The following is a 19,866-nucleotide window of genomic DNA, read 5'->3' as shown; positions in this document are numbered from 1 at the left end:
TTCACAAGCCTTGTTGCCTCTCTTTGTACCTGCTCTAGCACCTCAGTGTCCTTTCTGTACTGAGGTGCCGAAAACTGAACACAGTACTCAAGATGAGACCTCACCAATGCCGAGTACAGGGGCAGGATGACTTCCCTAGTCCTGCACACCACACCATTCCTAATACAAGCCAGGATGCCATTGGCCTTCTTGGTCACCAGGGCACACTGCTAGCTCATATTCAGCTGACTGTCCATCAGTACACCAAGGTCCCTTTCCGCCAGGCGGCTTTCCAGCCACTCCTCCCCAAGCCTGTAGGGTTGCCTGGGGTTGTTGTGACCAAAATGCAGGACCCGACACTTTTCCCTATTGAAACTCATGCAGTTTGTCTTGGCCCATCAATCCAGTCTATCCAGGTCCCTCTGTAGTACCCTTCTCCCCTCAGACAGATCAACACTCCCTCCCAACACATTGTGTTAATATGGAATGCTAATGTCTGAAAAAAATACTATGTCTGCATTATGTGCTACCCATTCCTGAAAGTCCTATATTGATGGGGATGTTCAAGTAGTTACTGGGATAAATAATGGAATTCAAACAAACAAACAAACAAACAAACATGAACAAATAAGCTATCAGTGTAGAGAGGCTATCAAATAGTAAGATGGTAGCAGACAAATAACTGGAGCATATTTACACCTTTAAGTAAAAGATGGCTAAACTGAAAGCTTGAGTAATGTAACAGTTCGTTCTCAAGACTAATTAGTTATCCTACCGTCTAACTTTGTGCTGAACTATTTAATGCTATGAAAAACTCACTCGAGGAGCCATTATTAAGAGACAGTATGTCTGGCTGTATCCATTCCACAGACCTCTGTGTAACTACCTCATGAAGTATTGCATCCTTAAATGCCTCCAGGTGCCTCATAGTACATCCAGTGCACACCCTCTATTTCATGCCAGGAAAATACCTCTCTGAAAGGTTGCCACAAAGCACTCACAGTGCTTCAGTATGCCCTACCTAAAAATCACAGAAAACTAGATTGGACAGTGGGAGTTTAACAGGCAAAAAGAGGCTCCAGAATCAAGTTCTGAGTAACACAGACGTAGCCAAACTGCTTTTGAGAAGGTATGTCCTTAGCGCTTGTGGAAGATAAATGCCATTGGGCTTATGACCAGCAGACCTCTTTTTTTTTTTTTTTTTTTTTTTTTAAAGATAAGGCAACTGTGAAAAGCTCTGAAGAAAAGAGAAGAAATAGTCTTGGTGTTTAGGAAAAGGTGATAAATCTTAAGTTCTTAAGTTCTTAAAAGCTGCTCAGACAAAAGGAAGAGTGTATCAGCAGTCTTGTAAAAAACAGTGCCAATATGATTTTCAGTAAGGAGCAAAATCTGATCTACCAAGTGACAGCCTTCCACAAGCTTTCAGGATTACAAATAGGAATACAAGATGCAAGTGGGAATTTATCAGCTGCTTCTAGGAACTAAAATAAGACAATGCTCTACTGAATTTTGGCAGTCTGAAGTGACAAGTGTTACCATGCTATTCAGACAAATGGGTCTGTATCTTATGGAAAAATTTCAAGGCTATGTCAGTGACTCTGTGTGTTATATATGCATACACTTAAAGATCAGTTGGTCTGAAAGAAACAAAACGTTATTTCCAAGGATGAAATGCAAAACAAAGTGAGCAGGAATGAAAACGTGTTTTAGAAAATCAGTGTGATCCATATCAGAAAAATAAAAAACTGAACAGAACTAGCAGTCGCAATTCAGATATCCATGGAGTATATTCACAAGTATATAAATTAAGTAATAACCAGAACTTTTGGGGGAACTTTGGGGGAAGATATGTAGAACTAAAAGCTCTTTTCTGAAGGACAAAAGCTTTATTTATGAGGCAGACTTGGATTCAAGCTTTCAGAGAATGAATTAGAAACGAAACTTCTTTATCTCATATTTGCATTTTAAAAATTACTGCATCAATATTATGAAGTTTTCAGAAAAGCTGTTAGTCACTCTGAAAGTTATTTGATAGATTTATTCACAGTGAGAACCTTAAACACAAGTGGAAAGTAAGCTCTGTTAACATATTTTCTTGGAAAAGTTATCAAGGGGCTTAAGTAAGGCACCATATTACCAGCCCGCATGTACGTGTTTTCCTTAAAGTATACACCCTACAGTTCTTAGATCAAGCTTCAGATAAAGGGATTCCAGGGATTCTGAAAAGAAATATAATTTGAATGTGAATGCACAGTATGAATTCATCATAATTCCTTCTATGCAGTTAGATCCTCAGTATATTCATAAAGCAAGTTGAGAATTAAATATCAGTGATACTTCCGAATTCAGGGATATTACTGTATTTTATACATAGCACTTTCTGTCAGTCTTAGCTACCACTAGGGAAACTGCTTTCAATTTGGATGCATTGGATCAAACCTGATGTCTGCATTGCTGGAGGGCCTAGAGTGGTGTTTGGCTGCATGTAGGAGAATTTAAGATAATTTAAGGAGAATTTAAGTGTTATGCTCAACACTGAGCTTCAAATGATCGAATATCTTGTTAAACTGCAGCCAAAGAGCCTATTGTTAATTCATCTACAGATGAGTTATCACTTAATGTCCAACCTTAAAAGGATATACTGCAGTTGGCACTATAATTTTCTACTCTGTGCATTCTGTCCACCAAGATAGACATGGATTGACAGAAATGAAACATTTGTATGTTTCTGATTTTTCATTGTGATATGATCCATTTGAGACTCTGTTGCTTTGCCCACCTTTCTGCTGTCTCTTATGATTTGTGCATTGTTCTGCTTAGTAGCTGTGCAGCTTCACACGCCATTTTTCTATGCTGCTGACTTCCCAGCTACAAAGAGATAGTCACTGTATTCTACCAAGGTTGCCACTCTATGAAGCAGATAATTCATTTGTAGGTCCACATCTCCTCCGTTTTGCCTGGCAGTTTAAAAATAAGCCAAATGTTATAGGCTGCTTAACATCCCCTTCTATTCCTTAAGAAAATTGTGTCATTCAAGACCTGCACAGAAGAGGTAAAAGCGTCACCTTTAACAGGAGATTTCTATAAAACAGTTTTCCTATTGTACTGGCCCTCCCACAGTTATACCAATGTAAGCAGGATTTTACAGGAAATTCAAGTAAGTCTTTTGCTACTTAGCAACATTAAGAGAAAAAGTGAAAAAGAGAGGAAGAGACATCACCAATTCTGGATTCAATGTTTTACCTGCTGAGAAACCCCACTTTCCCAACTCCCACACTACTGGAGGATGTATCTTCTCGCACTGAAGGTTGCTATTATTGCAATGTTTGAAAAATCAAGCCATTGTTCATAAACAATCTAATCACTTCATTAAGTTCTACAATACAAGAGGGAGATAAATAAGCTTGTCTTAATATGTAGATCATAACAGAAATGTACATCTGTACACATGTGTAATATATGCATAGACATACAAATATTTATTCCTACAAATATATATATTTGCAATGCGAGATTAATGCTTTCAGACATATAATACTTGCAGCAAGGTGCTGTTTCCCTGAAGAATAATTTTGGCAGCAGTTTAACCTCATTTTCTTTTATTTCTTTGGCATCATTTCCCTTAGGAAAGACAACCTGTTTGACTTAATCACCCTTGAACCCATTGTTCCTTACTTGACATTAATTTCTTAGCATAGACAATGTCACAAGTGAAGTTAAAAATCAAATCTCAGAATAGTGTTGTCTGGATTGATTCTCTGTTTAGACTGCATAATAAGCAGTCACACAGAGCTTCACTCTAGACACTTCCAAACTCACAGCAGTCTTCTCCTTTTGATGCCAAAAGATGAAATTGGAACTCTTCTTCTGTTAGGGAAATGATTTTAGCTTCCAGCAGTCCATTATAATCTATATAAATTTCTTATAGGTTTTTTCCTTCAATTTGCCAGGATCTACTGAGTATTTCAGTAAAAGAAATACTTCAAGTTTCATTAGGAACAAAAAGAAAGATAAAAACTTGCTATTAGCAGCACTGTTTTCTAGATTGCACTGAACTGCACGTGCTGGAAACAAAATATCTAAATTCTTTGACATCCTGTTGCTGCTCAGATTCAAACTTCCCATTACAGCAATGTATCAATATATGATAATATTTAAATCATACTTTTTTATAGTACCTCCCATGACAGAGGTATGTAGGAGTTACTATGATTTTAGAAATGGAATGCTGGAAAGCAGAGCGAATAATACGTTGGCTGCAGTAGGCTTCTAATTTCAGCAATACGAACCCAAAGGCTAATGCAATCTCATTTCAGTTTAGTTATTTAAAAGTTCAGCATAGTGTCTAGGCTAGTTGTCTAGGAGACATGTCCAATAAAGATGGATAATCAGTATTTCATCTTACAATAGGTGCTGAATTTCCCTCGAAACCTTGGAGCTTCTCTTTTCTCCCTATTCTACTCTGACTGTAGAGGAAGCTTAAGCAATAGATGTCTAGGCAGTAGGTGCCTTATTTTTAAATAGTTGAAGATAGGCAAATAGAATACAACTGAAAATCATTGAGTCGTATTCGTTCCTCTGAGGGCATTCTCATGGGAAAACTATATCATATTTGTTAGAAGTTGCTATTTTTTCTAAGATTTAGGGGAATGAAAAGAGGAACGTGAAACTGAGACATTCTCATATTTTTGTTGTAATATTGTCACAATCAAGTAAAAGAAACGGCTAATAAGAAGCAGTTATTTTATTAGGTCCTGGTAATATTACTGCTCTGCTTTCATCTGGGATGGACTTGGTTTACTTCTTAGTGTCTGGTATGATGCTGCTTTAGCTTTGGAAGAAAAACAATATTGATAAAACACTGATGTTTTAGCTATTGCTGAGCACTGGCTCCACAGGACCACAGACGTTTCAACTTCTTGTACTGTATTATTATCATTAGTATTATTACTTTCCTTTTCTTTTTCTGTCTTAGTAAGTAGTTTTTATCCCAAGTTTTGTTGTTGTTGTTGTTGTTTGTTTTTTTTTTTTTTTTTTTTCTCTCCAATTTTCTCCCTTATCTCACAGTGTGCTAAGCTGCTGTGAGAATCCTTCTTTGTTTTTTGGCTCAAAGCTTGCTTCCTGAGGTATTTCTTGTGATAAGACTGACTCGTCTAAAAGATGAGTGATGGATGTTGCTGTGTGGCTATCAACATCACTGTGTAGACAATTTTAGCGGTTTGCCTTTGGAAGATAGTGCTCAGGACAGTTTACTGGCAGAAAATCTAGCCTGTGACCAAATAACTCCAGCTTGCTATGAGAGACTGTGGGATGATGCTACTGCATCCTGTGAAGGCAAGATACAAGTTGGAGCCTCTCTGCTCCCTCTTATCTGCTGGCAAGGCCAGGGAGATAGGAACAAAGGAGTTTCCACTGAGATCCCAAAGCCAGAAGCTGCCACTCCAAGAAGAGCTGACTCAACCACCTTGGGTTTGAGCTGTCACTCCTAAGACAGCTGACTCGACCACTTTGAAACCACTGAAAAGGGGCCATCATTGCCATGGTCACTGTTGTCACCGTTGTCAACAGAACAACACTTCCTGACAACCCACCACTACTGAAGATCAATGACTGAACTACAAACCACGCTGGATCCATGGTGGTGACTATCTCCCTCTTGCTTCCTATAAAGACTCCTTGCTTCTTCTTTCCTATCTTTTCTATCGCCCTCCTTCCCTTCCCCATCACCCTAATTCATAATAGTGTCCATCCTCCCTTCCCCATCTCCCTGATTAAGATCCGTAATAAACTGGTTGAACCAACATTTGAATTGTTGTTTCTTAATCTCATGCTGGGTATACAGATATTAAAAGAACCTCCTATAAATCGGAGCGAGACAGCTGCCTATCAGGTTAAACCACAATGATGAACTTCTTTATCCTTCTCTAAAAAGTATTTTAATTGCTGTTGGACAATGACCCTTTATTCAATGAAGAGAAAATAATTAAATTTAACTACATCCATGCATTTAGATCTAGAAGAAAACTGTAACTCAATGTGATAAGTGAAAGTAATAAATTTCTTTGTTTTTGAAAGAGAGCTTGTCTTTGAATAAAGACATAAGAAGGGAAGTTGTGAAGAAAGGGAAAACAAAAAAGTTTGTTAAAACTCTGAAACCTCCAATACAATCCCTATCTTTAAATAATACAATAATGGCTATGAGTGTATTATTGGCTCAGAGAGAGAGAGAGAGAGACAGATAAAGAGAGAAAATTATAGAATCATAGAATTGCTCAGGTTGGAAGAGACCTTAAAGATCATCAAGTCCAACTGTAATCTAACCATACTACCCTAACTCTAACAACCCTCTGCTAAATCATGTCCTGAGCACCACTTCCAAAGGGTATCTAAACACATTCAGGGATGGTGACTCAACCATCTCTCTGGGGAACATATTCCAGTGCGTAACAACCCTTTCTGTAAAGAAGTTTTTCCTGATATCTGACCTAAACTTACCCAGGTGCAACTTGAGGCCATTTCCCCCCGTCCTGTCACTTGTCACCAGTGGTGACATATATAACCATGTAGGTCATGACCACAAAGGTTGAAGAAGGAATTCTCTTTTTCAAATAAATATTAAATATGGTGTTACACTGTAAATAACTGCAAGAACGGCTGGGCTGAAATGTGAAAAACACTGAAACATTTTCAAATGTGTTTTATCCCTTCTTATTTCACCTGTATTATGATGTACTTTGTATTATTATTTACTAATAGTATTTATTATTTAAAATATGCTTTTGTGGTATTTATACAATTTAATCTAACAAAATTTAAAATGAAGGATAGTGGTTTAGCTCAAATACTTTTCTTGTGCCTTTATACATAGCCTCTTAATCTTCTACAGACACTACAATTGCTTGTTCTGCTAAAAGTGGCTTCTGAATCTGAAGCTCTTCATATATATATCAATGCCTTTGAACATAACTTTATATTGAACTTGTATTCTTAAAGCCTGATTTGTCCTGAAATGCTTTAAAAATCAGATAAATGTGCCTATCATGGAGGATGGAAAGCACCAAAAATTAAGAAAGTTAATACAGCCATATTTATCTTTGGTATAAGGCTAGTTAAAGACCAGTAAAGAATGAGACCTTTACTCAGTTGCTTTTCAATATGGCATTCTGAAAAGCACTTAAACTCATGTACAAATTAGGTAAGACAAGCACATAACAGGTATTATACTCATATCTCTGTGTAATGCTTGATTGTATTATTTAATGGAATACAGCACACTGTAGAGTTCTGACCTGTAGTTCTGTATTTGTTTCTCACAAGCTATTCATTTTACTCTAAGAGGTGATAATGAAGGTGTTTTGCAATCATGTAACGTGTTCAGAAAAGGCACTGTGAATTACAGAGCTGTGAAATAAGAAAACAGTTATGGGTTAGTAGCTGAACAAACTTCTAATTATTGTTAAAACACTTTTTTTTTTAAAAAAAAAGTAATTTGCTTGATATTTTTATATTTTTGGAAAGATAAAACCAGTCCAAACTTTATAGCAGTGCAGCTGGGAGCTGATTTTTCTACCACAGAGCTATACATGAAGACAGCATGCTTGAATGTGGTGATCTCACACTGATGGCCAACTTAAACTCCACCACACTGCTCTCTCTCTTCCCTCTCCTCAAAGGAAGAGGAGGGGGAAAAAATAGAATGAGAAAAAAAAAAGAATTGTTGATAATTTAATTAAAGGGAAAAGAGAAAAATATACAAATGAACAACAGACAAACAAAAATAGAAGCAAAGGTCCAGTGGAAGTGAGGAGAGAAAAAATTCTCCATTTCCGATCATGAAGTAGTGTTTGTTCACGTCTTAGGAAGCAGGACCTCGATATGTATAGCAATTATTCAGGAGGACAGACACCTTGACTGAAAGGAAACTTCTTCCCCAGCTTTTATTGCTGTGATGCCATACAGTATGGAGTATCTCTTTGGCCAGTTTAGGTCAGCTGTCCTGATAATGTCCCTACCTCACCTCTTGCTCAATCCTAGCCCAGAGGCTTTGGGGGGGTGGCAAAGTCTCGATGCTGTGCCAGCACTGCTCAGCAATAGATAAAACATTGGCGTGATATGCACGCTTCTTTAGCTACAAGTGCACCAGCTACACAGCACTATGTAGATGATAGTGTAACCATGGGAAAAGTTAACTCCATCCCAGCCAGACCCAGTACACCGAGTAATTTTAAGACTGGTTTTAATGAAGAGACAGTTGCGTCTTATATGTCCTCAACACATAATGTTATATTCTCTACGGTTTTTCAGTATAAAAACCAGAAATATTTTAGGTGATATTGTAGTGTAATATTTTATATTAGGTGAAAACAACAACAACAAAAATTCCGCACAATTAACGTGAAGCATGTAGGAGTCATAAAACATTTAAGATGAAAAATATCGTAGGTTGGATAAATGTCACCAAATCATAGTTTTCAGAATGTTGTTCATGCACATTCAGGAAAACTAGGATAATACGATGAATCCAATGTCACAGAGACTGATCATACATCTATATTTATTTATTACTAATCTATCAATCTTTTGCTAACTCTGAGTGTAATCCGACAACAGAGAGCACCAGTGAAAGCAGCTTTACCACCAAACGGAAGTTCACTTGTTAAGAATAAACAGAAAAGATCTACCAGGTGGCTCATGTGAGGATCTGAATTTGCTGAAATTGCATTTCACTCAGCATTGCACAGCAACTTAGGTTGATTCCTTCATTTGACCTTTATTTGCTGAGTGACTTTTTTTTTTTCTTTTGTCAGTAATGATATTCAAGTTTATTATCTGCTTGATAGTCTTTCACCATAACTTAACTGTCATTTTCTGGTTATTTTCTATGAATAACTTCAGAAAAATACAACCACTCAATAACAAAGAATGGATTGTGGGAGTGCACCTTTAGCGTTATTTGTAGTGGAGTAATGCCCATGCCATGCTGCTGTGCAGAGAATATTGACCTTGTCAGCATTTTGTCAGATATTAGTCCTAAAATTATCAAGACATTCTAAGTCTCTAGCAGATACTTTGGTTTGTGTGCTGAAGCATCATATGAAAATATAAAATGTCAGACTTTTCTCTCCAAGATTTGCTGTCCTACATAGTGTCATAATTACATTATCCTTTTGCTGTTTCCAAGCAGATATATTTTAATGATGTATACAGGAAGCAGGTTTCTCAGTTTTAGACTAATTAGGCTTGACAGCTTTGCATTTCCAAGTTGTTTTATATTGTTTCTCCAAGATAGATCCTTTTGTTTTGCCAGCAATCTTCTATAAACATTTATGTGCTTGTTTATGATCATTAATATCTCTCATTTCATTGCTCCATTAACTGAAGCTACTGTAGAATTATTAAGGTTGTAAGAAGGTTTCAAGAATACTACAAGAAGATGGAGATGTTGTTGTCCTTAGTTATCTAGATTTAGTGTACTTGCATATGTCTGTGGTTTAGTTATTTTCAAACGTAATAAGAATTTATTTTCTCAGTTTTAAACATGTGACTTACCCAAGGCACCTAGTTTAAATGAAATATCTGTCTCAAAGCTCACCTTCAGTTCTTTTCTCTTCAGCATAGCATGCAATTACTGGAACATATTTTTTGCTAAGGAGCAATAAAGATTGATAGGAGTTCCCACTCAGGTGCTTCTTCTTTTGCCTCTGCAGAGAATGTAGAGATTGTGAGAGTGAGGAATTCCCTCATTTTCATTAAATGATTTTGGGTGTGTAACATTCAACACGGATTAATTTTGTCAGGATAGTGCTGCTATTGAAGGTTTTTTGTCTTGTTCTTTGTGGAGTACATTTTGCAGCACAGATAGCTAATACATAGACAACTAATACAGTTGGTACAATTAATTGAGAAGATGATTAATTTCCATGTTAATTTTTAAATAAGAAGTCTTACAGTTCTTGAATTCTTATAGTTCTTGAGTTTTTGAAACAATATAAAGACTAAATTTTGAAAAAAAATCAATTACCTGTAGTCTTAAAATGTCAAGCAGTGATGAAGTTAGCAGTAGCAGGCATAAAGCAGCAGTAATCAGTAATCAGAAAACAACCAAATAGGGAATGAATTTTAAAAAAATATCCTGAGATTGAAAAATACAAAAACAGAACCAATGCAAAACAAAATGGAGCAGACACATTGCATTTTCATACCTTCTTGAAACACAGTGAACCTCTATAAAAATGAGTGCTTGCTTGCAGCCTAACCTGTAAATTAATTAGAATTTTTTTATTTAATTATAATGAGAATTTGAACAAAACAAGTCCCTTAGCAATCACAGTACATGAATGTCTACTTTTCCACACTAAAACATGGAAAGAAAACAATTTGTGAAGGAGGCGTATATTGCAAAAAGTGTAAATTGGTTACTGTATCAATGCTGATTAAAAGAGGTGAATTAAAGTTTTTTTATTGTTTTTACCAAGAGGGCATCTGTAATAAAGAAATTATTTTTACAGTTATATAATTTGCTCTTTTGTATATTATATCTAACCAGAACTTTCAGAAAATTCCACAGCAAGTGGTCAGTTTTAAGCCATTTCCCTGGCATTTCAGTGCTTACTTCAGCCAGCTGCTGAAAGAGTGTCCTGGAGATATTCTGGAGTTGAGGATATTTCTGCAGCCTATGCTGTGCAATGGGCTATACACACGGTATGTTTAGATTATGCCAGCCTTCTGCCCATCCTTGCCACCTGTCGAAGGCATTGACTCTTAAAATTTAGACAAGGGTATTGAAAGAGTTTGAGCAACTGCTCCTAGTAGGTCTAGTTGTTCAGCTATAGTTTCTTCTCCAGGCAACACATAGGAAGAAAATGCTGCCAGTACTGGGTTGAATTCTGGGGAAGTTTAGATCTAGATCAAAACTTAGTAGCTCAGGCCCATTTTTAGCACTGATTTCATACTCAATGGTATCTATTCTGTGCTGTTATAGCTACATAAATCTAGTGTAAAGGGATGAGAAATCATGGTCAGTTGTTGACAGTAAATATGATGTATCAATATTTATTGCAATCACAATGCAATGTAGATTATTCACATTGAAGTAATATAGAGATACAGATCTCTTAAGTATTATGCCCATAGTTCTGGCTGATTCTTAACAGAATTCATATATATATATATGACTTCTAATAGCTTTTCTAATTGTAAGAACCAAGAAATTATTGATAGCCAATAGAGCATGACCTTCTCTTTTAACAGAGTTACTGTTACAATCATATGTAAGAATCAAAGCTGAATTCATAAATGCAATATAAAATAATAGGGTATTTATATTAATATTCATGTATTGAACTCAGAGAATGGGCAACTTGCTATTCATCATTTTAAAATATGTTTATAGAATACAAATATATTGGTGTTCTTTTTTTTTTTTTTAGTGTTGATGAAAATGAATGGTACTTGGGGACCAAGTCTGCCGATTAAAGTGTTATGATACATTACCATGCTTGCACAGAAATGAGCACAGATGGTGGATCTATTACTTCTCTAGCAAGAATTTTTTATTATTTATTATATTTTTTTCCCCAGGATTCATATTTGAGCAACACTTGCCCAAGTTGGACTACCTCTGTGGGGATCCTTAAAATTTTTTTAATTACTTGCACATTAGAAGTAAAAGAAACAAAAACTGATTAATGTTGTATTAAAACTTTATAATGAATGAAGTCTCTCAAACCAAGAGTCTGAGATTTTTATATTTTTCCCCTAACTAAACAGAAACATATTTTGCATGTAAATTAAAGTCTACAGGGATGAAGTTTTGTGTATCATGCTCAAATTCCCAATAGAATATTTTGTTCTGACAGATCATTTAGTCCACATTAGAATGTGTGAAGATGTTTTATTTATAATATTTATCAATTTAACACAATTATATATCTTGAAAATTAAACAGCAGTATATAAGTAAAATTATATATTTTTTTTTTTCTGCAAAGAACATGCTGACTTCAATGAATTTTATATTGCTGTAAGAATTAATAAAACAATACTTCATAAGGCTTTGTCAATGCCTTATTATACATTTGAAGAAAGAAAAAGGGTTTTCAACCTGATTTGTGAGCCTGTAATTACAAAAGACTCAAAGTCAAATGACGGGTTTTAAAGTCAACTGCTCAAATCTGGATCACTTTTAAGGGAGGCAAGATTTAATATATGCTTGATTTTTCAATATCAGGAATAAAATATAACCAGATAGTTTCATTTACTTCAGTATGTTGAGTGTATTCACATTTGGTACTGAGACCTCCATCTTGAAAAACACTATTCAGCATTTATGCTGTTAACTGATAACAAAGATTGTATTGGGGAAAGGCTTGCTTGATTCCAGCTTCCAAAATAGGATTTTATTCTTCTGTTCCAACCAGATAAGTACTTTTCTTAGTAATTTACCTTTTTCCTTTCCATATGTGAAATTTTATTAGATGTGTTTCTGGATAAAAATTGGCATCCAGAACCTTGAAGATTAACTTCGAGATCAAATTCTCCCTACATACAAAAATAATAAAAAAAAGAAACAAAATATCTTGAAAGATTGCAAATATTTCAAGGTTTAAATAATGCAGCGCTTTATATGAGGATTTCTGGAGATAGAAAGAAGTAGCTCCTGTGAGAGTCAAGCTGGTAATAGGGTAGAACGTTTAGTAGGCCTGAAGATAAATCCTTTGAAACATGCAGAAGTTGGACCCAATGCTTTCTCTGTGATTACTGTGAATGTAATTTTGTGTGTTATTTGTGGACTCCTGGGGTCTGTAACAGACAAAAACGTCAGGAGGGTGGGATGGAATGTATTAGTTGGTGCAGATAAGGGTTTATGCTGTTTTCAAGGCAGCTGTTTCATCTGCGAACATTTTAGTCCAGGCAGTGCTCTGTTCTACTTAGGAACATAGTTGTGGAGGAAGAGACTGCAGGCACTAGGAAACAGAGAGGAATTACAAATTCGCTTCTTTCAGAGATGGAACAGATTGTGCCAGCCATGGGTGAGAGAAAAGCCAAGAACTGAAAAGAAAACAGGAGGGTGCTAAATAGTTTAGAGAATGTAATATCAAGTAATATGAAGGCTGTTAATCTCAGCACTTAATGATCTACCTGTTCAATGCCAATACGCTTAAAAATGTACTATTATCAAGCCTTAGAGTGCTGCTTGTCACTACATAATGCACTTCTTATCTTTGCTTCAGCTTCTTACTCTTCCCCGTTCTCAGCTGCAAAAGAAAACCCTGCCTCTGAGCAGTCAGCAAAGATGTAATTTGAACAATTAATGTGAGTAGATTCTTTGACAGGCTAGTGACTGAATGGATTCTTTCCTTACAAGAGGGAAAGGTAGCCTGGTAGTTATTGTATAAAATGCTTACCAAGCTCAATTTCTTTACAAAGTCATCAGGGCAGGCACAAGAATTGAGGACAGGGATATTTCCAGGCTAGAGCATGCCCACTTGCACTACATGTGAGTATGAACATCCAGACTTTTTTTTGTTGTGTTAGTTTAGTAGGAGGGCTGCAGATTTTGTATATAGCCCTATGCAAATCTTTACTGTGTCACTGCATGGGCATAAAAAGCTGTCTGCTATAAACCAAAATACTTTGCTGTGAAGAATATCAGCCTTTCACATAATCATTTTATTCAATATTACTATGAATGTATATTTTTTAAACTTCTTTCAATTTCCAAATTCCAGTGAACTGCACTAACTTCATTATGACTTGTCCTGATTGTGCAATATTATCATCTATTCCAAGTAATAGAATAGCTAGAAAATCAGTGATGGGCTCAGTAAGGGCTTTAGTAACAGGCACATTTTTTTTTAGTATTTACGTTTAGCTGATACAGTGTGCCCTAAATACAACTAACAATATATTTGCTCTAATGAAGAATGAATAATGCTAGGATCTTTAACTTGTGTCTAATCCTAGGTAATCGTTGCTACAATAGCATGATACATAATAGAATTTAAATTTTGTATTATATTTACTAGCATTGTAGCTCTGGGCAGCCTTATCTAGTGGTGCACATAGCCGGGGGGTTGAAACTCGGTGATCATTGTGGTCCTTTTCAACCCAACCCATTCTATGATGTTATGATTTTATGAAATAGAGAGAACACTGTTCCTCATTAGCATGCACAGAGCTGTATTTAGGTTTAGAATTTTGGTACTTTTTATGGGAAACCAAATGCTGTAAAGGATTTCAACAGTCAAAGACAGCTGGATCTTTGTCCATTAAAAGTCATTAAAAAAAATTGCAGTGCTTCAGACTTAGTTCACTTTCCAAGTATTTGAAGAGACCCTGTCTGACGTACTGTGTCCAGCCTTTGGGCTCCCACACAACAGAATGCAGAGTGTCTGGAAAGCCTGATTTAGTGGTTGGCAACCCTGCCCATGGTAGGTGGTTGGAACTCAATGATTTTAAGGTCTCTTCCAACCAAACCCATTTTATGATCCTATGATTCTATGAACGTGAAGTCTAAAACATACCTTCTTGTAATATCTGCACAAAGGCAAACTGTGCTATCAGTTCTATGGAAAATTTAGTTATTCTGTACAATAGAGTTATTTTATATCTAAGAATGTGGCCACTGTCATTTTAGGAATGGTATCTGTGTCCTTGTATGCTTCTTCAAGAACGTACTGAATCTCACTTACTTAAGCTGATATTTAAGCAAACATCAAAGACAAAATATTGTTGCTATGTGGCAACTTTGCTTTAATGAACAGCATTCATTATTTAACATTCTCATAAATACAGTTAAGGGAGGAAAAAAAGTTCATACTTCTAAAGGGCTTTCATTTTCTTTCTTTCTCCACACTTTTTCCCCTTTCCTCTCTTTGTAACTTTACCTTTCATTCTCTTTCCATATTCTTTTCTGTATGCTAATTCCCATCAACTGTTACTCAGATCATAGTCCTCTTCATCTTTTTGGTAATTCCTTTTCCCAGTTCCTCCTGCCAGAGATATCCATATTAAAAGCAATGATGAACATTAAATTTCTCCCCTTGAGTACTTTTCACATACAATGGCCCAAGGGTAAAGAGTCCTTGCCCCTCAGACTTATACTTCAGAACTTTCTGCAAACTCAGTGGCAGGTTAATTTTCCTGTGATTGCTTCATACATGTAGCTTTTTTTTTTTTTTTTTTTTTTTTTTTTTTTTTTTTTTGTGAAGCTAAGAGGACTTGCAGCAATTTTCTTAAAACTCATATTTGGCAGAATTTGAATATGCTATCTTGCCTATGCTCATCTGCAGATCTGATAGGCAAACATTAGGCATTTCTATCCTCTGTTCCTAATAGGGTTCCTTCCTTTCTTTTTATCAGCATAACAGCTGGCAAAATAGTTTTAAGACAGAGATATATAAAGCTAATTTTTTGTAGAGTATGTAGACAAAACATAACATACGGAGGATATTTGCATAATGCACAGTATCTATGATAAGTTAGCAATTCGTTTTTTTCTTGCATAACTTCAGTATTACATAAAAAATAGGAAGCTGAAGAATTGCACCTTCATAAGCCATAGAATTCTGCTAAATGGTTATTTTTAGTATTGGCATTTGGAGTTTTGATATATTAACCTGTTAGAACCACTGCTTTACTTACTACATTGATACGAACTTAAATGAACATTTATCTGGCTTATTTTATGCATATCCATCCACTAAATAAATTTTGGCCTTCTGTGTACTTGCATCAGTTATGTAATGCCAAATAATTTGTGCATAATTTGGCTATTGTCCTACAATACATATTCAAGCTACTTGTGCATTCACAGAAATGCTAAGAAACTTCAGATATAGTTCCAAACATAAATGTATGTAGAATATGGAATGTTGTTTTTTTTTTTTTCCAAAACCTAAAATGTTATGCATTTAGGCAATCACTGTGCCGTTTGTATTTAACAAAAAATAAAATGGAGATAAAAAGTATGCAAAGAGAAATGTTTCTTCCTACAAAATGTAGATAACACTTTTCTCATTAAAGTTTGCAGCAAAATTAAAACAATAACAAATAACACAACTTTGTGAGATAAAATAACTATATTATACTATATTTCTTTTCTATTAGAAATATATGCACAAAATTAATGCATCTCATTAAAGTGTAATGTTGGTGCCATGAGAATTGAGTTAATATGAACTAGAAAATGAGTGAGGGCAGAATAAGTTACATCTTTGTGTGTGTTTCTATATTCAAATAGCTATACTCATCGTGTGGTTGGCAGTGGAATCAAAGCTCAGTCTGGGAATCCTGAAGTAAGAGTGAAAGGAACAGATCCTGTAATAAATCAAATTATTGACAAACTGAAACATATTATTCAGGTAAGTTGCTTCTATCTCTATATGTAGTATAGAACTAAAAACAATCTAGTGGTGAACATATGAATTTACTGTATGTTATAGGGTAATTGTTAATTCAAGTCATTGCTCCATGTACAGCAACACACAAAAAAAAATACAATACCCTACCCTGTTTAATCCTTCTCACTTAAGTTATTAAAAATGATGTAGTGAAAAAGTTTGCATATGGTAGACGAGTGTAGGGTTTAAGAGTGGCAGCTGGGCCATACACAGCTGTGTATTAAGCCTACAGAAGAACAAAAGTATAATTTAGAGATATTAACTGGCTGCGTATATTTAAAAACAATTAGAAGGTAATTTCCATCATCTCTCTTTTCTAAATCAAAATCTTAATCACTGTTGCTGTGAAGTTTATTGTTTAGGAATCAGACAGAAATACTAGAAAGTTTGAACAATAACTTGCCTACTAGAGAAGTTGGTGTTCACTACCTGATGCACATATGAGTGAATTACTAAATTTAAGGCTTATAAAGCATTGAAGTACAACATGGTCCTACTACAATTATAGTATTGTAATACATTAAAAACACTGCATGTACGGTTTGCTATACTCATTACTATCTATATACATGGAGAGCCGTGACAATAGGACAAAGTATCTGACTGTGTTGAAAGCAACAAAATTCTTGCTGGCAACTCTGCACTTCAATTAGAAAATATATTTTTCTACTATGATCTGAAAACTCAGTGATACAAACTTCTCTATTGGCATCTTCTGTCATTGTCCTGTTTAGCGCAACAACCTCTCTTTTTGATGAAAAAGAGTCTAATTAGGGGGGGCATGCAAACTTGGCAGATTTCCCTCTCCATTCTCCTTCTCTAACTCATTTCCCAAGCATGAAAATTATGAATTAAACAGGTTTGTCTTGCCTAGTGCATTTGGTTCCATTTAAAGACTTGCTTTAATTTTGTTTTTCCTTCTTCTTGGCAACTTTTAAGTACTGTCTCCAAAATGGTTTCTGTAGTTGAAATATGCAGGCCATTCTAAGATTATCAGGATCTTCATGTTGAATTCTCATGGTTGCTCTATTTCTAAAAAATAAAAATAAAAATAAAAATAAAAATAAAAATTGTTTAATAACAACAGAGAAAAGAATGCTAAAGTAGGAAAAGAAAAAATAATAACAGAAAAAATATTTTTCATCAGTAATTATATTCTGGGAGAAGTGGCATCCAGATTCCTTTTCTTATGTTAGGAATATAATCATTTCTTTATTTATATTAGAATTATAATCACTATTCCTTCCTCCTAGAAAGAAATATCCCTTTTAACCCTCCAGCTTTAGCATGCATATGTCTCTACTTCTTTATTAAAATAGTGCCAAAATGGTAAGAAAATAAATACAATTTTGCCTTGAAAAAGATGCTGTGGCTTAATTAAGAACTAAAAGTTATTTGGCAAAGAATAACATTGTAAATCTTACTGGGTAAATCTTAAGGTCTTTCATCTGTCAGGTATGCCCACTCTTTGATATTAAAACTGCACAGTACAGTTTATTGTGTTGTTTTCCTCTAGAGACCAGGAGTTGTGTTACTCCCTCCTTGGGTAAGGATCTAAAAGAATGGAATAGAACAATTCCATTATAAGGCATTTCATTTTGAAAGCTTATTTGCCCTTGTCCCCAAAGGCTGGATGGAATCTTGGAAAGAAAGACTTACAGTCTATATACTGTGAGTCCAGCTAACCTGCAAATACATTATGTTTCTATGTTATAGTTTCCTTTCTTGTAGCTCTGAGTATAGAAATAGGGTCAGGGGATAAAAAGAGCAACAAATACCTTAGAGACCCAATATATACCTGTTTTTCCTCAGATAAAAAGGTTGAAGAAATTACAGAAAAAGCTTTCTTCAATAGCTTTTACTGCCTGGAAAAGGAGGATAGCAAGGGTAAATTAGAGATTCAAATACAAAACCTCACCTTTGTGTCTTCTGTGATATGAAAAGGATGAATCACATATTAAGCTTACAAAGAAAAGATTAAATAAGGAGAGTTTAATAGATTGTGGTGTCACCTCTCAGGCAGAAGTCCTCCTTCTATACTTAATTCCTGCTGTCTATCCAAGCAGTAATACTGCATTACAACAGCTTAATTTAGTAATTTAGTAAAAAAAAAATAATTAAAAAATCATATTTCTCTTGCTTTTCATAACTAGTAATTCCTTCAGTCTGTAGATGTTTCTATACTCTAATTCAGCATTAAGGCTGCCAGCACGATATGTAATCTTCTATTTCTGTAGGCAACTATATATACTTTTATATAAATTTTCATATAAATTCCATGTTGCTGTAACTTTGCTTGCTAGTAAGTCCAATTTTGTTATTTAGTTGTGTTTCATATGGAGCATGAAATGTAGCAATTTTCTGTCTGTATTATGAAATGGAAATAAGTAGCAATTCAGTTTTATATGACCCTTCACATCAGCCTTTAAATATTTCAAGGTGTGAGATATCAAAGCAGCACTGCTCTCTGTCTCATGATGCCATAGTAGGGTACCATCCCTCCTTCTCAATCACAGTAAGATCTCTGTGTACCAGCCTAAGTATAGCCAGATTTTCTTCTACTTGTATACCCTGTCATGGTACCAAGGCCTTTAGGACTGAGACGTGCACTTGGTAAATATCAGTGCCCAGCAAAGAATTGGAGGCTTTGCTTCTGGTACTTTTCATAATAAATATTGTGAAAGGCACAATAATGCTGTGTAACCAGAGGTAACATACGACATCTGTTTACAGCAAGGATGGGATTCATTTCTGTAATCAGAATTTAGTGTAGTTATAATCCGTGGAGCTTGGAGAGCTGTTCTTTTGGCCAAATCTGAGTTACTCTTAAGTATACACATAGTAGATCTTTAGCCTCTAGTTTATAAAAGGAGTTTGGGTACATTGCGCACAAGTTGGCATCTACGCTACAAACACCTGCAAATGTTTCAAGGATTTCACCTTTGTGCTCTGTTTCTGAGGAGTTTAAACACACAAACCAGAAATGTGTCATTTTCTAAGGGGAAATATTTAGCAGGTACACTGTATCTTTTTGTTTGCTTCATCCTTCTGCTTTTTCAAAGGGTATGTTGCACCACAGGGTCACCAAACAATAAGCAAATCTGAAGTGTACTCGAAAATGAGGCTTTTTGCTATTAAAGAAGACTGATCTGGAGCAAAGTACTTGCAATAAATTGACTGAGATTGTAGGTACAGTTCAGACAGGAACTCAAAAATACATATCCGAACAAATCTGATTTTATGATTACGCATTTATCTCTAATAGTAAAAAAATAAACACACATATATATAAAACAAAAGAGAGGCTAATTACTAGTTTGAAGAGGATAACCAGTTCGGCATTTAGAGTAGATAATTTAACGCAGATTTAGAAATCAGTCCGGATCCTTTGCCCATCTGGAAAAGAAAAAGTAACTACCTCTACTATGTAGAAGAAGAAAAACCGCATTGCTTTCTGAAACTTTCCTTTCTCTTACATCAAAGCA

The 19,866-nt window shown here is 35.3% G+C and overlaps 1 protein-coding gene across 1 annotated transcript in view; it reads left to right on the top strand.

Moving 5' to 3' along the window:
- Nucleotides 1-19,866, top strand: part of GPC5 (glypican 5) — a 657,195-nt gene that overhangs the window by 223,492 nt on the left and 413,837 nt on the right. The window contains exon 8 of the mRNA XM_085226445.1: nt 16,222-16,342. Coding sequence (XP_085082571.1) covers nt 16,222-16,342 — 121 coding nt within the window. The remainder of the gene's footprint in view (nt 1-16,221; nt 16,343-19,866) is intronic.

The sequence above is a fragment of the Meleagris gallopavo genome, chromosome 1 (genome assembly GCF_905368555.1).
Source record: "Meleagris gallopavo chromosome 1, MGAL_WU_HG_1.1, whole genome shotgun sequence".
Taxonomy (NCBI): Eukaryota; Metazoa; Chordata; class Aves; order Galliformes; family Phasianidae; genus Meleagris; species Meleagris gallopavo.
Note: the sequence above shows the minus strand (reverse complement) of the source record. Positions and strands in the feature narration are given on the sequence as shown.